We start from the raw sequence: 19,334 nt of genomic DNA on the forward strand, positions 1-19,334 counted from the left end.
TCACTTCTCCTGCTCCCAGCTTTTCTTTGTTTCCTACAGTTCTTTGTGTAGGGTTGAGGCCTCATGAACAGTTTGGCTGTCCAAGGTATTCTTCTTGCTCCTCTCCATTTGGGGATGTGGTGGAAATGTGCAAGTTGTATCAATAATAAGACAATGATTGGTAAGGCGAAAAATAGCAGGAGGAAAGTTATCACCAATATCAATTCAGTTATCCAGGAGTTGTATAAGGGAAACTGAGGATCTGAAAGAGAGACTAAAGAAGGTGAAAAAATTAGGAAACTAGTGATATTGTATACTACAGGATCAATTTTTAAAAATAACATTTAATATTCCTTTACATGTTATAGAATGTCTCCAATTAGGGCTGAGTACTATGTTGCACACTTATGATATTAGCATTTAGGAGGCTGAGGCATCCATGAAACCACAACACCATGGTCTCTTAAGCAAGATATGCACAATGAAAACAACAGTTAACATACCAGTACAGTTCTCAGAATCTCACAAGGCCCTACCCCTAGATGAAGAACTACAAACAATTGATGGCTGCTGAGCAGGAGAAAAATCAGTCTTCTCTGGGGATAAGCCCCTGATAAGTTATCAAATCCCAAAAAGTTATCTGTAAACACATATACATATGAGCAACACCAAATGGACTCAACAGGTAATATTTATGTAATATATATATATATATATGTGTGTGTGTGTGTGTGTGTGTGTGTGTGTGTGTGTGTGTGTGTATAAAACAGTAAATAATAAAGAAAAAGAGATCATAAATTTGAGAGGTGGGGGTGCCACAAAAGGATTTGGAAGTGAGAAAGGAAAGAATGGAAATTATGTAATTACAGTAATCATGTATGGAATGCTGAAGAAAAAAATTATTTAAATTTAATAAATAAATAAATAAAAATAATTCTGAAGTATGTATAGCACCACAAGAGATTCTTAAGAAAGCCAAGGGATCCTGTACATGAAAATCAAAGTTGAAGACATTATACTTCAAATTACATAATTTATTCAGTACTAAGGACTGAACCTAGAGTCTTATTCATGCTAGGCTACCTTTGTACCACCAGGCTAAATCTTCAACTCCGAAGTCTATTATAAAGACACATTAATGAAAACATTGTAGTGCTGATATAGAAACATATATATTCATCAATGGAACAGAAGAGAGAGCCTAGAAACACACTCATGTATTTGTAGTCTATTGAAGTTGACAAGGGCACCAAATATATACAATGCAAACAGAATAGTTTCTTTAATGAATTGTGCTGGGAAAACTAGATGTCCACATGTAAAGGAATGGTGTCATACCTCTGTATTACACCATATACCAAAAATATCAAATCAATAGATTAAACATGTAAAGCTAAGGCTTGAAACCATAAGGCTTCTAAAAGAAAACATAAGGGGATTGGTTGGCATTGACCTTGGCAATGATTTCTTGAACACAACACCAAAGAAGACACAAAGGAAGCAAAACTAGGAGAAACTACTGGAAACCAATTTAAGCAACAAAGGAAATAAACCAGAGTGAAAAGACAACTACTGAAATGAGAGAAGAGAGGAATTATTTGTAATCCATATATATGATTAAAGGTTAACACATATGAAACACACAGCTCAATGGTAAGTGTTCCCTTGTCCATTGTTAATGATATGCAATTGGTGCATCATAGTAGTTACTTATAGAACTTTCTACTATTCCTGTGTGGTCACCAAATTTGAAAAAAAAATCTGCGAAAAAATTTGAAAAAATGATCAGGGATAATTTAGAAGCTGAGATGGTCTGTGTTCTAGTTTTGTGGCTCTTCATATTTTCTCCTCTATGATCCTTAGGAGTGAGAGGAAGCACTTAGTCGAATGAAGACATTGAGAATTTGGGTTTTGGTGGTTTTTTGTTTGTTTGTTTAGTCACTTTGGACCTCTGTGCTTGCACTTTGAATGTCAATGTACTTATTGTCATTGGACAATAATTAACAGGGCTTCTTTTATCCCCTGGTTTTATAAATCCCAAGCCAGAATGTTGTAATTTTCAATGGAGATGCTTGAAACATCTGACTATACATATTCTTTTTGAAGGCCTGTCTAGCAAGATGATAGAAAATAGAGGAATAGAGAAAGCATTGTTGAGACACCTATAACTATAAAATTCTCACCTATGGTTGGGAAGTCATGCTAAAAGTAAAATAAAATGGGTGGTAATCTCCTTTACATGCATTTCTCTATAAACCTTTAAATAATGGAGAATTGCTAAGACATCAAATACAATACAATTAGTATAATTATATCAATCATTAATTTACTTTTAAATAATGGCCATATCTTATCAGAAATGTATCCATAGAAGGATTTTGAAGTTTCATTAATCTCCACAAATTGCATATATATGTTCAGGATAATTGCCAGAGCTGGAAATAAGTGTGTAAAGTTAATATCTAGCATGCTTTCAATGTAGACTGTGGGCCCCAAATACACACTGAAACTTGACTTGGTCTCATGAATTCATACTGACAGTTAAGTGACCACAGAAAATACTTAAAGGTGAGTCACTGGATTTGAGCATATTTTCTTTTCATGTTTCTTTTTCTCTTTGTGGAAGAAAGAACAGGATGATCTGATGTCCAGCACAGCTGAAAATGCTGTGGACTCACTTAGAGCAGCCCTAACCCTTAACATTCACAATTTTAATACTGAAAATGGTTCTCTGAGCTGTCACCAAAACCACAGGTTCTCCTGGTAATGATGAAATTCTCACATGACTAAATCTCCAGGAAAAGATTCTTAGGAAAATGAGAGAGACTAAAGGATATCCCACCATTATTAATTCCATTTACCTCTGATCCGGAATGGTAGATACACAGCAAAGAGTACTACAGCACAGGCTAAGAAACTCAGTATTTGAATAGGCCATGAGTTCAACACAGAGAGATATCTATATAGCCGTCCAAATTCATGCTCTAGAACAGAGAAGGGTAGAATGGACAAAGAGGAACACATGAGTGTAGGACACTAGCCTATGGACAACTAACTGGAAAGGCAGGAGTCACTGTCTCATTCCCTCTTGACCTAGTAGGGATCCATCTGAAAGTTTGGTTTGTAACTAGTGGAAATACATAATGAGATAGAATTGCTGTACTAGCTGGCCTGAAGCATCACTAGTTGAGTCTATTGCATTTTGAGCTGAACTACTTGTTTTTTTTTTTTTTTTTTTTTTTTTGGAGCTGAGGACTGAACCCAGGGCCTTGTGCTTGCTAGGCAAGCGCTCTACCACTGAGCTAAATCCCCAACCCCAAGCTGAACTACTTCTTAAAAAGGAAATTATTCCTTTAATTTTCAGGAATTAGTTTTTCATTTATTTTATTACTTCATTCATTCTATGCTTCTTTGGAGGGATAGAATTGACTATGGGAATTAAAAGTCATGTAAATAGACACCATCCCTAAGAACAGCCATGTCTTGGGAATCTCAAATTTATCAATGTGAAGTTCAACATTTTTAAGATGAAAAGCAATCATGAGTTTGCTTGTGGTAACCATAACATTGAAAGATCAATGTCATCCAGCTTTGCCTAAAAACTCACATGACTTGGAATCAAATTTCTCAAAAATACCTTAATTATACTACCTCATCATATCATTACCTGAACTTTTGTAAAAGCAGATGAAGTACATCACAAATAAAAAGAGCATTATACATGCAATGGAAACTAAAAAAATCATCCAAATGCCGTCTTGATTAAAGAGGTCATCTAAAAGAAAGAACGAATGTCTTAAAAACATTATGAACATCACAACAGCATTATGGTTTGGAAAATTGTTGATCCTAAATACCCTTCTTCTCCTTAAAGTCCTGGAATGTGACATCTGAGATGTGATCATTATACAATTTCCCTATATAGAGAAAACATTCTCCATTCACACTCATTTCTGTGACCTTGTAATCATTCTATTCTAAAACACTCTCTTTTACTACATGTTGGGAAATCTCAGCAGAATTTGTAGAATGTCTCTCTTCGTTTCTGTGTCTCTGTGTGTCTCTGTGTCTCTGTCTTTCTCTGTCTCTCTGTCTCTCTGTCTCTGTCTCTCTCTCTCTCTCTCTCTCTCTCTCTCTCTCTCTCTCTCTCTCTCTCTCAGCAGCACTATATATCCTAGACTGTACCCAAATTCTCCGTGATCCTTATTCCAGGCTTCCAGGTGCTGGATTACTGCATGTGCCATCACAGCTGCCTCCAGTGATTATTCATGTGTGTTGCTTTTTCTTCAATCACACAAATCTTTTCTACAGACTCACACATAGTCATAGAAAGCATATATATAAATGCTCACATCCTTCTCCTACAATTACCCTTGAAACAGCCTTGTCAGCTAAAGGCAATTTTGCTATACTCAAGGCACAAACTTTTTCTGATTTGTCTTCAGCATTCACCCATTACACCTCCTAAGACCCAGCAAGGCAAGAGCAAGTAGTCTGGGCTTTAGATGTACTTGTTACTCACTACTTGTTTTAATGGCTTCTGTCAACTATCATTCAGTACTATATTCAAATGACAGAACACTTCTGAAAATTACATGAGACTAATAAAAGTTTCTTGCTTAAACTCATTTAGGATTCATAAAAAGCATAAATTTTGGCACCAGGCATAGTGGCACACACCTTTAATCCCGGCATTCCAGAAGCATAAGCCATGAGGATCTAAATACATTGGAGGCCAGCCTGCTCAGCTTAGCAAGTTCCAGACCAGCCATGGCTACACAGTGAGACTTTGTCTCAAAATCAAAAATAAACAGACAAAGAACAACAAAAGCCATTATGCTTGGGGCTCAGTAGGTAAAACTGCTTACCACACAAGCTTGAGGACTCAAGTTTAATCCTTGGAACTCACTGTGGCAGAAGAGAATTAACTCAAGGAAATGATCCTCTGACCTTTACACATGCACCATTGTGTGTGTTCACATGCACACAGGCACACACACAAAACACAAACAAATAAAGAAAATTTAAAAACATGATATTGATTATATATTCATTTCCCAGATACATATTTATAACCTTGGTAAAAAAAATAATTAAAAATCAGCAAGATTCTTATATTTACCAAAATATGTATCTTATTAAACTTGCAGAAAAATACTATGTCTATTGAAATAAAATTAAATGCCAATAAAGCTGTGTGTTTATTATAGATTGTCATTGTTCACTTGCCTTCTAATACTATCATCATAGTACCTGACAATATTTGTTTTACTGAAACCCAAAGGGAACTCAATAACATAATAAGCCTTTTAAATATTAATCACCTCCCTAATTTTGTATTATGTTTCCAGATCAACTGCCAAACCCAACAACAATACTCACTTGCTAGGATGATACTTGTTTGCTTCTCTTCACCTGTTGCAGGGTTGAAAATACAGCATATGATACTGCCCTGTGACCGGTTTGTTTTAAGAGTCATCTTCATGTGGAAAAATCTGGCTTCATCCTGTGAATACGATTTTGATGATGGTGGAAGTGCTTTCCCCCTGCTGTCTCTCCACTCCATTTGGGGCTGTGGGAACCACCCTCCTGAGTTACACTCCACCATGACTCCATCAGCATCAGGAGCCTGAACATGGATCTGTGTCTCCAATCCAACTGCTGGAGGAAACAAGAAAAAAAAAAAAAGAATCAGGATATTGTGTTGAGGTTGACTTGACCAGTTCAAACACCAGAGTCATGACAGCTTGTTCTATAAGCTCAGAAAATTTGTGTATCAACACCACATTTGATTTACAAGTTAGACTAACCAGTGAGTATTTGATGGCTACCCACTGCATAGCATATGTATGAGAGAGCAGCATGATTTTTATTCATCGCTTGAATATTTTAATATTTTCTAGAGAAAGTGTCTTCACTATTGCTAGTAGTCTAAGCTGGGGTAATCCTTGTGGATTCCTGGGAACTTCCCTAGCACCAGGTTTCTCCCTATCCCCATGATGTCTCCCTCTCTCAAGATACCTCTTTTATTGTTCTCCCACTCCATCCCTGTTCCAGCTCAACCATGCCATTCCCCTATGTTCTCATCCATGGCTGATATGTAAAACTAAATTAAATTATAAAATAAAAAAGAATCAAGAAAAGTCTAGAGTTACACAAAGAGTCTATTTTTATCAGAATAAAAATAAAACTGTTAGAGAGGCTCAAGCTGTGGGAAAATGGCCATTATTGGCTGTGATTGTAATTTGCAAGGACCAGTGTTACTTTAATGGAAAATAAACAGGCTGGGGGTAGTGAGGAGTACAGAGGCAGGGTGTTTTCTTTTGAGTTCTTCCTTCCTTCCCTCTCGTCCTCCCTCCTACTATATCTTCCTCTTCTCTCTTTCCTCCTTCATTTCCCACCCTCTCCTCCTCCTTCCTCCCTCTCCTCCTCCTTCCTCCCTCTCCTCCTCCTTCCTCCTTCTCTTCCTCCTTCCTCCCTCTCTTCCTCCTTCCTCCCTCTCTTCCTCCTTCCTCCCTCTCTTCCTCCTTCCTCCCTCTCTTCCTCCTTCCTCCCTCTCTTCCTCCTTCCTCCCTCTCTTCCTCCTTCCTCCCTCTCTTCCTCCTTCCTCCCTCTCTTCCTCCTTCCTCCCTCTCTTTCTCTCTCCCTCTTGATCTCCCTCTCTCTCTCTCCTTCTATTTTCCTCACTGCCTCCCTCCCTTTCTCCCTCCCTCCCTGAGCTTCTACAGAGTGGGGCTAAGTGGAACTGATATTTGAATATGCAAAGAAGTTGTATTAAAAATTGACAAATGTATTGCTGATTACTTCTCCTGTAATAAAATCAATTTCTTGTAAGGATATGAAAAAAAACTCTCATAACCTAAGGCTCAGGATGATAGACCCCAAAACCTAGGGTCTCAAGTGGGTGCCCCAAGAACCCAGACTCCGGTCCAGTTGATGCAACAGCATGAGGTTTATTGTTGCGGCTGTACAGTTGGGCTAACTCAACTCCAAAGAGCAAGAGTCGCGCCTATTGCAAACACATGGGTACTTTTAAAGGAAAGACCCACAAAAGCCATAAGATTACAATTCCCATACAATTTCATTTCTATTGATTTATGTCTAGAGGCTAATTTCATAAGATCATGGCCTGATCACAGGGTGATCACAGAGTGGGTACAGTCACATCCGCATGCACATTCTTCCCGAAACCTCAAGGGGGGTATCAGGGCGGGAGTGGAGTTTACACAAAGGTCACAGTGGTCCTTCCTGGAACACTTGCAATTATCCCAGTCACAGTTGAGCACATCTCTTAACAGAGATCTCTTTACATTGTTACATTGTGGCAGGGGTGGTTGAATAATGGCTGAGTCAGGTTGCCCTTGGAACTAGTTTTCTTTTTAGTTCCTTATTCTCCTGGAGCTTGGGGGTGTAAGCCTGAAGGGTTAGGGTCTTTCAAGGACACATTGCAGAAGAAGGGACAGAAAGATTGTAAAAGTCAGAGGATCAGGAAGTTTGATGGGACTGTGTTTCCTAGTAAGATAAGAAGTTACACCCATTAAGTCTCACTGGTATGATTGCCTAAATATGAGCTGAACCAGGACAACAATAGACATGCCAAAGTGGCCTGGTGGGGAGGGTGATGGAAGCCCAGAAGTCCCACACCATATACAAAGACAGCTAAGGAATATTGAGAGCTGTGAAGAGCACACCAATTGCTTACCCAATACCAATTGGTCAGCTCAGAAAACAAACTTACATATAAGTCACATGCAGATTGAACAGGTTATATCTATATATTTAGGAATATATGTGTGTATACATGTGTGTATGTTTGTGTGTCTATAACAATGCTAATTGTAAAAGGGGACCATAAATTTAAAAGAGAGCTACAAGAAGTTTATGGGAGGGCTTGGAGGAAACAGAGAAGAAGAAAGTTATGTAATTGTATTATAATATCAACAAATAAAAGAAAAAATTTAAAAGAACTATTATATCATTGGAGCTAAAAGATGTAGCTAGAGTTTTCCTGCCTGGCCCACAGTCAGGGCAAATCTCTCTCACCTGCCAGTCCCACAGCCGTCAGACCCGACCAAGTAAACACAGAGACTTGTATTGGTTTCAAACTGTATGGCCATGGCAGGCTTCTTGCTAACTGTTCTTTCAGCTTAAATTAATCCATTTTTATAAATCTATACCTTGCCACATGGCTCGTGGCTTACCGGCATCTTCACATGCTGTTTCTCATCGTGGCGGCTGGCAGTGTCTCTCTGACTCAGCCTTCCACTTCCCAGCTTTATTCTCCTTGTCCCGCCTACACTTCCTGCCTAGCCAATGGCCAATCAGTGTTTTAATTATTGACTAATCAGCAACACATTTGACATACAGAACATCCCACAGCACTTCCCCCTTTTTTTTTTTAAAAAAGGAAGGTTTTAACTTTAACAAAGTAAAATTACATATAATTTGGGAATTTGGGCGTAGCTTCTCTTACTACTTCCTGCTGGAGGGGGGCACTGTATCTTATGGGGATACAAAGAAAATTTTAGGATCATGGAAAAGTCCATGAGGGTGTATCGTCTGAGCCAGTTGCCTTCAAACCATTCTGGATGTTGGATCATCTGGGCCATGGTGTCATAGGAGACCTTTCAGGGGGTCTTGGCTGGTCAAACCTGATGTATCTTAATCTGGAACAAATCCATAGCCTCTGGCTTTCTGTGGGAACAAAAGCAGAGTCTCCTTTCCAAAGTAACATATCCTTATATTCAAATTTTGAAGTCAAGGTACCTTTAAAGTATACATTTTGACATAACTCAACAGCTTTTACAATCAAATGTTTTTCTGCAGTTAAAAGTCCCAAAGACAACACAATCCAGATTCTCTGTGTAATATCCATTTTTACGTGGCTTAATTTTTATACTACCTTTACTGTCTCTTTAAAGACTTTATTTTTTAAAACTATGTATTTGTTTCTATAACTCTATATATCATCTTTTTTGTCTCTTTCAAGCCTACGTATCTTTTACACATATTGTAAACTATTACATCTGAATCTGTCTTATTGTGAATCTATTGCCTTAAACTGCAGCAGCTGTAGCTGCTGGCTCCACCCACCTCAGCTTCCCAACATGGCATTTTCCACCAGCTCTGGGAGCTATCGTGGGTCTCTATGCTTTTATCCAAGCAGTGTGTAGCCCAGAAACCTCTTTTTTTTGTTTTGTACCTGCAAAGGCTAAATCCACCATGCAGCTTAATGTGCCACTTGCAGAGGCCTCATTCCCGCCAAACTGCAGGTCGAGCACGCACAACAGAAACCCACAAGTAGCTCAAACCGGCAGCTGCCGCTCATTTGAGAGAGACAATTAGGAAGCTGTTTTTAGCTCTGTTTTAGAATCTTTTTTTTTCTCAGTTTTTAGGTGGAAACTCTTGCCCCACGTTGGGCGCCATTTGTAGCTAGAGTTTTCCTGCCTGGCCCACAGTCAGGGCAAATCTCTCTCACCTGCCAGTCCCACAGCCGTCAGACCCGACCAAGTAAACACAGAGACTTGTATTGGTTTCAAACTGTATGGCCATGGCAGGCTTCTTGCTAACTGTTCTTTCAGCTTAAATTAATCCATTTTTATAAATCTATACCTTGCCACATGGCTCGTGGCTTACCGGCATCTTCACATGCTGTTTCTCATCATGGCGGCTGGCAGTGTCTCTCTGACTCAGCCTTCCACTTCCCAGCTTTATTCTCCTTGTCCCGCCTACACTTCCTGCCTAGCCAATGGCCAATCAGTGTTTTAATTATTGACTAATCAGCAACACATTTGACATACAGAACATCCCACAGCAAAAAGATGACAGGGATTAGGCTATATGGGTGCCTCAGTGTTTTGGTGTTATTTTAAAAATAAATATATAATATTTATTTTAAATAAATAATAAGACTTTAATACTTAAAATATAAAAAAAAATAAGAACTGCCTAGATAATTCATGTATTTCAGTTTGTTGGGCACAAGGACACTTATTCTACAAATAACTTACCAGTTACACTGAGGTTCATGCTGGCCATGTCACTGAAGCCACTATCATCACTAAATGAACATTGGTAAAGCCCATCATCAGAAATGCTGATATTTTGAATTCTGAGGGCCACTCTGCCCTTCTCAATGGCGTCTTTCACAAACTCTGTGCGATTCACATATTCAGGTGCAGCTTCTCCATTCAGTCCGTGGCCACCTCTGTGCAGGTAAACAGGTTGAGAACGGCCACTCCTGAACCAGCGCACCTCCATGTACTCCACACTGCGTGGGGGGGACACCTGGCAGCTGAGCTCAGCATGGCCTCCTACTCTAGCTAGCACGTGTCTTGTGGGAGTAGTCACCATCGGTTTCTCTGTGGAAGAACAAAGAATACCCAAATAAGTCTGAAGCCCAAACCACCCCTGTCTCTTACTGTTTAATAAAACATACCTAGTTGATCCAAACGTTCAGCTCTGACTATACTCCCTATAGTCCATCAATGTCTTATTTTTTGAAAACCCAGTACTTTCATTGTACCTTAAAAAATGTATTTGGGAAGATAGCAGAGCAAGAAGCAACAACAATTTGTGTCTCTCCTTAAAAAAAAAAAAAAAAACAGTCATATGGAGGAAGAATCTGTCTGGTGCAACTATTTTGGAACTTTCCAGAGCCTTAGAATTAGTCATTTGCTGGGAACTGTGATAGATTCCCTCAGAGAAACAGCTTAAAATGAGGTATTTATTTTGGCTCCTGGTCTCCTAGTCACCTCACTTTTATGGAGCTACAATGACTTTCTGATTTCCAGGGATGTTTTGTTGTTTTCAGTAGTTTACTTGTTCTAACAATGGAGTGACAGCTTTCTGCTCCTTAGATGCAAGGTGAGTCACTGGAAGTTTATCTTAGATTTCTCCCACAGACAAAACTAATTAGAAAAGAGTAAATGAGTCATCTTCAAGTCCTTTCCTCCATCTGAGATTAGTGTTGAGTTAGAAAAGAGTAAACGAGTCATCTTCAGGTCCTTTCCTCCATCTGAGATTAGTGTTGAGCTCTGCCTTCATCAAAGAAGCTCTGTGTTGCAGTGGGTGGCTGCTAATGCAGAAACCCACAACTGGCCAGGATGCTGAGAACAAGGGGTGGTGGAGTGCTCGGCACTAAATGGAACATCTACGTCATCCACTTCAAGACTCTGGGAACACTGAGGCAAAGGCGACATAGAGAATAAAGAGTCAAATCCTTCTGGATATGACAGATGTTGCACTCACGCCAGTATGACAGTGGTTACTGACACAAGGGCTGCACATTACCAAATCCATCAATATTACACTCTTGGTGGAGGAGCAGTCCAGAAGCCCCCACCCACGCCTGAGAGTCTGTTGGCACTTAATGGTTTCTGGAGGAGGGGCTATCCCTTTTTCAGTGTTGTAGCAGTGATAAGTTGCCTGTGTCCTAATAAATAACTTTCCACCCAATCTCATACAGGCAATTTTAAAACACTGAAAGGGCCACACACAAAAAGAGGGTGAAAGTAGAATTGGGACTTGTTGAGAAAAATAAAGGCGTCATCAGGAGAAGGAAGGGGTGCAAACAGGGAATGGGGTGAACAGAACTTAAGTTCACTATGCACATGTCTGAAATGGTCAAAGGAACTTTGAAAGAGTTTTAAAAGGAAAGGGTAAGTAAAAATAAATAAATAAACTTCTTACCTGAAGACATCATCACTTGCAGAAACAGAAAGTATCCACAGTATCCAGAAAAGTAAGAGAACTTAAGTTTCATCATATCTGGAAATGAGACTAGAAAGTGGTCATAGAGCATAGAGTGGACATAGCATAGATTGGCTAGATAAACATTCTTAATAAGTATAAAAAGGGAAAAGTTTAATACTTTTCCTTTATATAGAGCAAGGCTTGCCAGTGTTTAATAGAATGCCTGTGTTCTCACACCTGTTTCTGATCAGGAGAAGTCTTCACAATACCTTTATCCCATTGATTCAAACTCTTGTACTTCATCATGTTCTGTGACTCAGGTATAGTTAGACAGGCCACAGACCTTAGGGAAAACCTAATCAATTATGCTACTAAATTGACATAATATTGAAGTGACTCCTAATGACTTATCCTTGTACTCATTGAACAATACATTTCGCATTAATCATCTAAGAAACTTCTATAGATAGTGATTAACACAGATAACTACAACTGGTCAAGGTGCAGAAAATAAGAGACTGAAAAATGATTAGCCCTAAAGGGAATATATATTCCTCACTGCTCTCCCTCTCTTGTCTCAGAGATCATTGTTTAAAAGGGGCCAGAGACAGTACAAGAGCCAGAGGTGGTAGATGACCACAAGGAAATACTTTTGAATATCTTTTGGATACCCTTCTGCATATGCACCTAAGACAGCATGCATAAAACCTGTGCAAACTCTATCCATGCCAAATGTAGAAAGATGTTGGGTACACAATCCCACCCCTAGGCATGGAGTAATCAGCAATTAGTAGCTTCTGGGAAAGAAAGGGCTAGATTTCCCAAAGAGGATATGCAAATGAAAACTGACCACACTCCAGGGGAGGACTAAATTCCAAGAGTATCTGGAGAGCATAAAATTGATCTTGAAGGGTTTTTAAAAATGGACACAAAGTTGAATAAATAGGGATGGGATGGACATGGGATGATTTGGGGGATAAATATCATCAAAACTCACACAAAACTAGAAAGTCACAAAAGACTAATAAAAAGTAAATAAGTAAGTAAATAAATAAATGAATAAATAAATAGGGAAAATTTTGGCCCTTGATAAATCAAAACTTCAAATTTTACTCTAAATTTGCCCTTTATGCAAAACCATGGTATATATTTAAATTTTAATTTTAAACAAATGATGAATTTTTATATACATACAATCAAATATTTAGATATGGTATATTTAGACAAATAAATTACTTCAAACATATCTGGTTATTCTGCGTTTTATTAGATAAGCACACATTACCTTAAAGTCATCGACATGAGTTAATTCACTGTGTCTGCCTGCCAAATCAGCCTGACAGCCATAAACAATGAAAAATTTCAAACAATAGTGAAATACAGGACTTTATTTAAGCCATTGCCATATGCTCTAGAGGCAAGTCGAGATCATGAGGAGGAAATCCCCATGGTCACAAAGATCAGCAAAATCCCTCTACTACTAAAGAAAGTGGGAAGTCTATTTGACCATTGTGTGGTTAGTGTGCACACATCTAAAGTAAATGAAATATCGTCTACTTATCTGAAAAATAACACATTATGTAACACGATAATGCTGTTACATCATATGACTTACACACCATGGTGTGGGCAGGTGATTGGTTGGCTTACTACTTGGAAGAACAGGTTACATCCAACAAGGAGACATGATAAGAAATGTAATCTTTAAATGACTGGAAGGATTCCGGGATCTCCCTCCATTACCACCCACCGCCTTTAGAACAATTAACCTAATGTTTGAATTTATTAAGGATATTTACTTCTAAAAGCAAATGACAAGAGAATTAAAAGTATAAGAAGACTTACACTCAGTAGTAGTATGTGAAAGCCAATGACTGGAAATAACATTTTTCTGACTGAAGAATCGACAAACAAGCTATAGCTAGCCACATAATATATGCATCAATGAAAAGGAATGTGACAGATTTCTCTATAAGTGATGGGTATCAGTTTCTAGAGGATTTGGCTAAGTTAAAAGAGTCTGATGAAATTGGTTCACATGTTATAATTGCAAGTACATAAACTTCTAAAAAATGAAAATAATTATTACAACAGTATATCAATGGTTTCCTAGGGACAAAGAAAAGAGATGGAGAGGAATGATCCCAAAAGCTCACCAAGACAGTTTTGAGGTCACAGTTATTTGTTATATGGATATAGTGACAATTTCTTGATTGTACTCATATTTAAAGCCTTTCAAATTATTTACCCTAAATATATTACAGACTTTGTTGCATTTCAGTTAAACTTCAATAAATCTCTTGATAAAGAGTGCTTTTTAAATAAACTAAGTATTAATGATAATCTATTGGTGGATATTTATGTGTACAAGCTTTATCATATATGTCTTACTATATAACTTACAATTAGTAAGCAGATCATGAGAGTCATGTCTAAAACAGTGGCCCGACTATTTTCTTTCTGGGTTCTTTTAAAAAATAGTCTGTGGAAATGGTATAATATCTGAAATTCAGGGCACAATGGACCCTGAATGTCAGCTATCTTAATAATGAAATTTGAAAGCAAATCCTCTCTTTTGAAGGACTTCACTGCCTGTCAGATTTCTAAGCTCCACATACAATAAAGAATTGTCTTATTAGGAAATTAGAGTTAAAGACTCAAAGGCTAGACTTACAGAGTCAGGAAACACCCTTGTCTCCAACATACATACACAGATCACTTACTTGAGCTCCAGAATCCAAAGAGAATTTCTTTCCTGGTTTTTTAAGGATTCTCAGTGCCTGCAGGTGTTTCAGCAAAGCTCCTTCACCATTAGTCACCCACACCTCCTTTAGCTCAGAGCTGGTCTTCTCTCCAGGTCCAACCAGTTTCCTCCAGGGTGGTGTCTATCTCTCTCCATTCTCAAATTAGTCCCCATTCACTGAGAAGACTGGAAGATTTCTTTTTGTTTTATTTCTATAAAAGCAGCTCCATGAGCTCTCACATAAGCATCATGTGCTGCATCACTCTCGGGCTCTCTGTTGTTTACAGTAGACTTGTTCCAACATGACCTGCTTGTCTCCTGATGATATCTGAGACAAGGAATGTTTTTTTTTACATCGTTTCTCCCTAAATTTTGCTTGAGAACACTAGAAACACTAATCTTGCTAGTATAGACTGTCATACACTCTCAAAATTACCATTATAAATATGTTATTTAGATTTTCCACTCCAATACTTACAAATATTTCTAGTACTTCTGGATATCAACTACATTTTCTTCCTAAATACTTGCAGTATTCAGCTTCATGGAGGGTACAGAATTAGACTGGTAATAATTGTCAAAACCTTTTTAATAAGATAGATAATATTTTTTATTGAAAATAAAATTTTTTTCGTAAAATATATTCTGATCAAGGTTCTCCTCCCCAATTTCTCCCAAATCCTCCCCACCTCCCTGCACCAATTCCACACTTTCTCTCTCTCTCTCTTTAGAAAACAAACAGGCAAATATCAAAAGGCAAACAAACCAGCTTTAAAAAACTAACATAAAACACAGAGAAAACACAAAACACACACACACAAACACACACACACACACACAAACCATAAAAACACAAAATTGGGAACCATAAAAACACAAAATCAGGAACCATAATATAAGCAAAAGACCAATAAGACAAAAATGCCCAAACAAACTGATATGAGACAAAACATCTACAAAAATACACTTTAGTTCATTTTTGTGTTGGTCATCTACTTTTAGGCATGATGTCTAAGCTTAAGTGTGGTTAATCTCACAGTGATACTCCATAATAAAAAATTATTTTTCCCATGACAAGCATATCTCAATTGGAGATAGCTTCTTAGCTGAGGATGGGAACTTGTGTCCACTTCCCACTTCAACACTAGGGCCCATCTGACTTGAACCTGTGCGGGCCCTGTGATGCTGCCACAGGATCTTTGATTGATATGTGCATTAGTTCTGTTGTGTCTGAAAGACATGGTTTCCTTAGTGTCATCCATGCCCTCTGGCTCTTACAATGTTTCTGCCTCCTCTTCTGCATAATTCCCTGAGGCCTCATGGGAAAGTTTGATGATGACATTCCATTTAAGACTCAATGTTTCAGTCTTTCACTCTCTGCATATAATCTAGCTGTGGGTCTGTGTGTTAGTTACCATCTACTGAAAGAGAAAGGTTCTCTGATGATGGCTGAGTGAGGCACTGATTTATGGGATAGCAGAATGTTGTTAGAAGTCATTTTATTGCTGTTCCTTTAGCAGAATAATAGCAGTTAGTTTTCCCCTATACCCTTGGCCTATTTAATATGAGGCTTTTGGTCATCTGGGAAGTATCAGGCATGGTTTCCATCTTCTAGAGGAAAGTAGGCTCATATGTGGTAGGTTACTCCCAAAAAGTTTGTGCCACTATTGAACCAGTATATCATACAGGCAGATCAACACTGAAGATTACAGGATTTGTACCTAGGTTGGTGTTTCCCTTTCTCCTCTGGCACCGTGAAAAGTATCTTCTTGAATATGAGATCTCTTTATATTTGTACTTTAAATTTTTATAGTGCATATTAAATGTATAACATGATGTGTTCCATTTTGCCATTTTCATTAATGTATATAATATACTTTGATCATATTCATCTCCTCTTATATCTTCCCCACCATTTCTGTGGTCCCCTTCTATTTTCCAAATACTCCCCCTTCTAATTTCATATCCTTAAAATAGTGTATATTCTATGGGGGACATTCTTTTCTAGGTCTACTTCTACAAAAGATTAATGTACAGAATACATAAATAATTCAAGAGCTTATATTGCAAACTAGTAAAGAAACCAATTAATAAATGGGCACATAAAGTTCACCACAGATGAAATACAAATCATCAATAAACATGAAAAAGTATTCAACAAATTTTGCTATCAATGAAATGTAAATTAAATCTATACAAGATGTCAACTGATTCCACTTAGATTGTCCAACACTAAGAAACCAAATAACAACAAATGCTCGCCTCTGAGTACTTCCAGCTGTAGGCATTTGAGTCATGGATGATGTGACTCCTCTTTACTGCTTCTAGTTAACTGCAAAGTTTCTCATGAGAAGGGGAACTGCCTTGTTCCATAAAGACACTTACTTTTAGAGATTAATAATTGATGTTGAAATGGAGTAGCCCAAATATGCTCACTCTAATAACTTTGTCTTCCCCTTAATAACTCCACCTCTTACATAAACACACATATCTCTTAGTAACTTTCTCATCGTTGGCTGCCCAGCTCAAATCTTTGTGTTCTTACCTCTTTTTAATTTAATTATTTGGGGTTTTTTTTGAGAATTTCATACATAGGTACTGTATTTACGTCATTTCCACCCCTTATTCTCCTTCCTCCATGTCCTCCTACGTCCAACCTACTAAGTCCATTTAGTGTTGTTCATATGTATAGATGTTCAAGGATGACTCTTAGTGGTCAAAGGAATCACCTTTCAGGAGTTAGTCTCTGGAGAAGACCCATTCTTGCTCTCTCAGTAGCCATTGATTGCTTGTAGCTCTTCATCAGGGGTAGGGCCTTATGAGACACTCCCTATCCACACTGGCATGTCAACTGATGTTCTCATTATATAGGTCTTATTTAGGCAGTCATATTATTGTGATTTTACAGGTATAGCTTTCCTATCATGTATAAACAACAGTCTCTTACAGCAGATTTCCTGGTTCTCTGTTTCTCTCTAATGTCCTCTTCCTCAATGTTCCATGAGTCTTAGATGTAAGGGTTGCACTGTAGATGTATCAGTTGTGGAATGAGCACCCATAATCAGCTGTTCTCTGCATTTTGATCACTTGTGGATTTTTGTAATAGTCTCCATATGCTCATGGTAGGGATGACCACTGACAAGGGCCAAGAGCTCCATTTATCTGTGAGTCTAAGGGTAGATATTTAGAATGAAGCTAGAGAGTATCCTGGTTTAGGAAAGTGATTCCACAGCCTCACTGTCCTCAGGTACTTAGCTAGTTTTAAAGCACAGAACACAAATGCTTTGTTGATATCCATGGAAGGCCTTCCCCTTTCTGAACAGAAACAGAGGAAGAGTGGATTGAGGGGATGGAGGGGAAGGGGGAGGGAATGGCAGGAGAGGAGGGAGGGGAAATTTCAGTCAGGGTGTAAAATAAGTAAATAAATAAAATTAACAAAAAAAAGTACCAGGCACAAATTTCTTCTTATTAAGTGGGTCTTAAGTCCAATTACATGACTATTGTCACACTCAAAATATAAGTGCCACTATTGCACCATTGGGTATATTTTGCTGAGCTGGTCAATGCTGTGGTTCATAGATTTCACAGCTGGGCAGGAGTACTGATTGCTTTTCTTCCTTGGCAACTAATATATACAGAAACTGAAAGAGCTAGTCCTCAGGGAGGAAGCTTCCAGGTCAGTTTCAGTGCGATTTCTCCAAGTCCTGTGTCCAAAGCCTATGGGGTCTTCAACAGTTTTCCTCCAACTTCCTCAAGACAACTAAAATCATTGGCAAGAATCTATATTGTTTTGGAAGACAACTTGTCAAGACGTTTCCCATGCCTGCCACTGGGAGTTTTGTTCCAAGAGTCTATGGCTCGTGAAAGAAAAATTATCACCCCATGATACATAACTCAATTTAATATGTATTTTAAGTCAACACAATGTTTCCCTGTTGCTTTTTCAAACACATTAGTGTTACTTATCCTCCCCCTTGCCAGCTATAGAAAAGGGGTTTCTGGAAAGGATTTCAAGAGTTCAGGAATCGTGGCTGATAACTGTAAATGACCTCAAAATTAAAATGCTTCTGTGCCACAAAAAAAAACTATCAATTGGGTGAAGAGAAAGCCCACAGAACAGGCAAGAATCCTCACCATTAATGCATACAAATAGAGGATATATATCCAGAATACACAAAGAGCCTATGCATCTAGAAGATAAACACAAAGAATCAAGAAAAAAATGACCCAATTAAAAAATGGGATAAGAGTCAGAACAAAGAATTTCTGAAAGAAATAAAAGTGGCTAAGAAGTATTGTTAAAGGTGTTCATCATCCTTAGCAACTAGGAAAATGCAAATTAAAGTTATTTTGAGATTTCATTTTCCTTCAGTCAGAATGGCTCACATCCAGAAAACAAACGCTGGAAAAGATGGGGGAAAGGGTTAGCCCTCATTCACTGTTGATAGAACTGCAAACTGGGACAGTCACTCTGGAAATCAATGTGCAGAGTTCTCAAAAGCTAAGAGAAGATCTATCTATTCAGCTATACCACTCCTTGACCTGTGCCCAGAGAACTCAACATCCTACTCCAAAGTTTCTTGCTCAGCCATATTCATTGCTGCTCTACTCACAATAGCTAGGAAAGGGAAACAACCTTCAAACTGATGAATGGATGATGAAGAGATAGCACACACTCACAATGGAATTCTACTCAGCTGTAAAGAATAATAAAGTCATGAAATTTGCAGTTGATGTTTCCTTTTAGAGTATAAAATATTTCTACTCTGAACATACAAATGTTTAATAAATTTATATGCTCTTCTCCTGTTAATCTATTTTCTGTCACTTAAATTCTTCCATCCAGCTGGAAGCTTAAGAGACTTTAACAAACAGGTTTAACAGGTATCTTGCCTTTCAAGCTGGAGTCTCCTCTCCT

The 19,334-nt window shown here is 38.2% G+C and overlaps 1 protein-coding gene across 1 annotated transcript; it reads right to left on the reverse strand.

Annotated features, from left to right (window-relative positions):
* On the reverse strand, positions 1-11,746 carry LOC128097173 (selection and upkeep of intraepithelial T-cells protein 8-like). Its single transcript, XM_052717465.1, is given in 7 exon segments — positions 1-104; positions 107-253; positions 2,841-2,963; positions 3,647-3,754; positions 5,362-5,640; positions 9,990-10,340; positions 11,671-11,746. Coding segments are annotated over 7 exon segments (1,188 nt in total).
* Between the last annotated feature and the right edge of the window lie 7,588 nt (positions 11,747-19,334).

The sequence above is a fragment of the Peromyscus californicus genome, unplaced genomic scaffold (assembly GCF_007827085.1).
Source record: "Peromyscus californicus insignis strain IS unplaced genomic scaffold, ASM782708v3 Scaffold_5__1_contigs__length_169319896, whole genome shotgun sequence".
Taxonomy (NCBI): domain Eukaryota; kingdom Metazoa; phylum Chordata; class Mammalia; order Rodentia; family Cricetidae; genus Peromyscus; species Peromyscus californicus.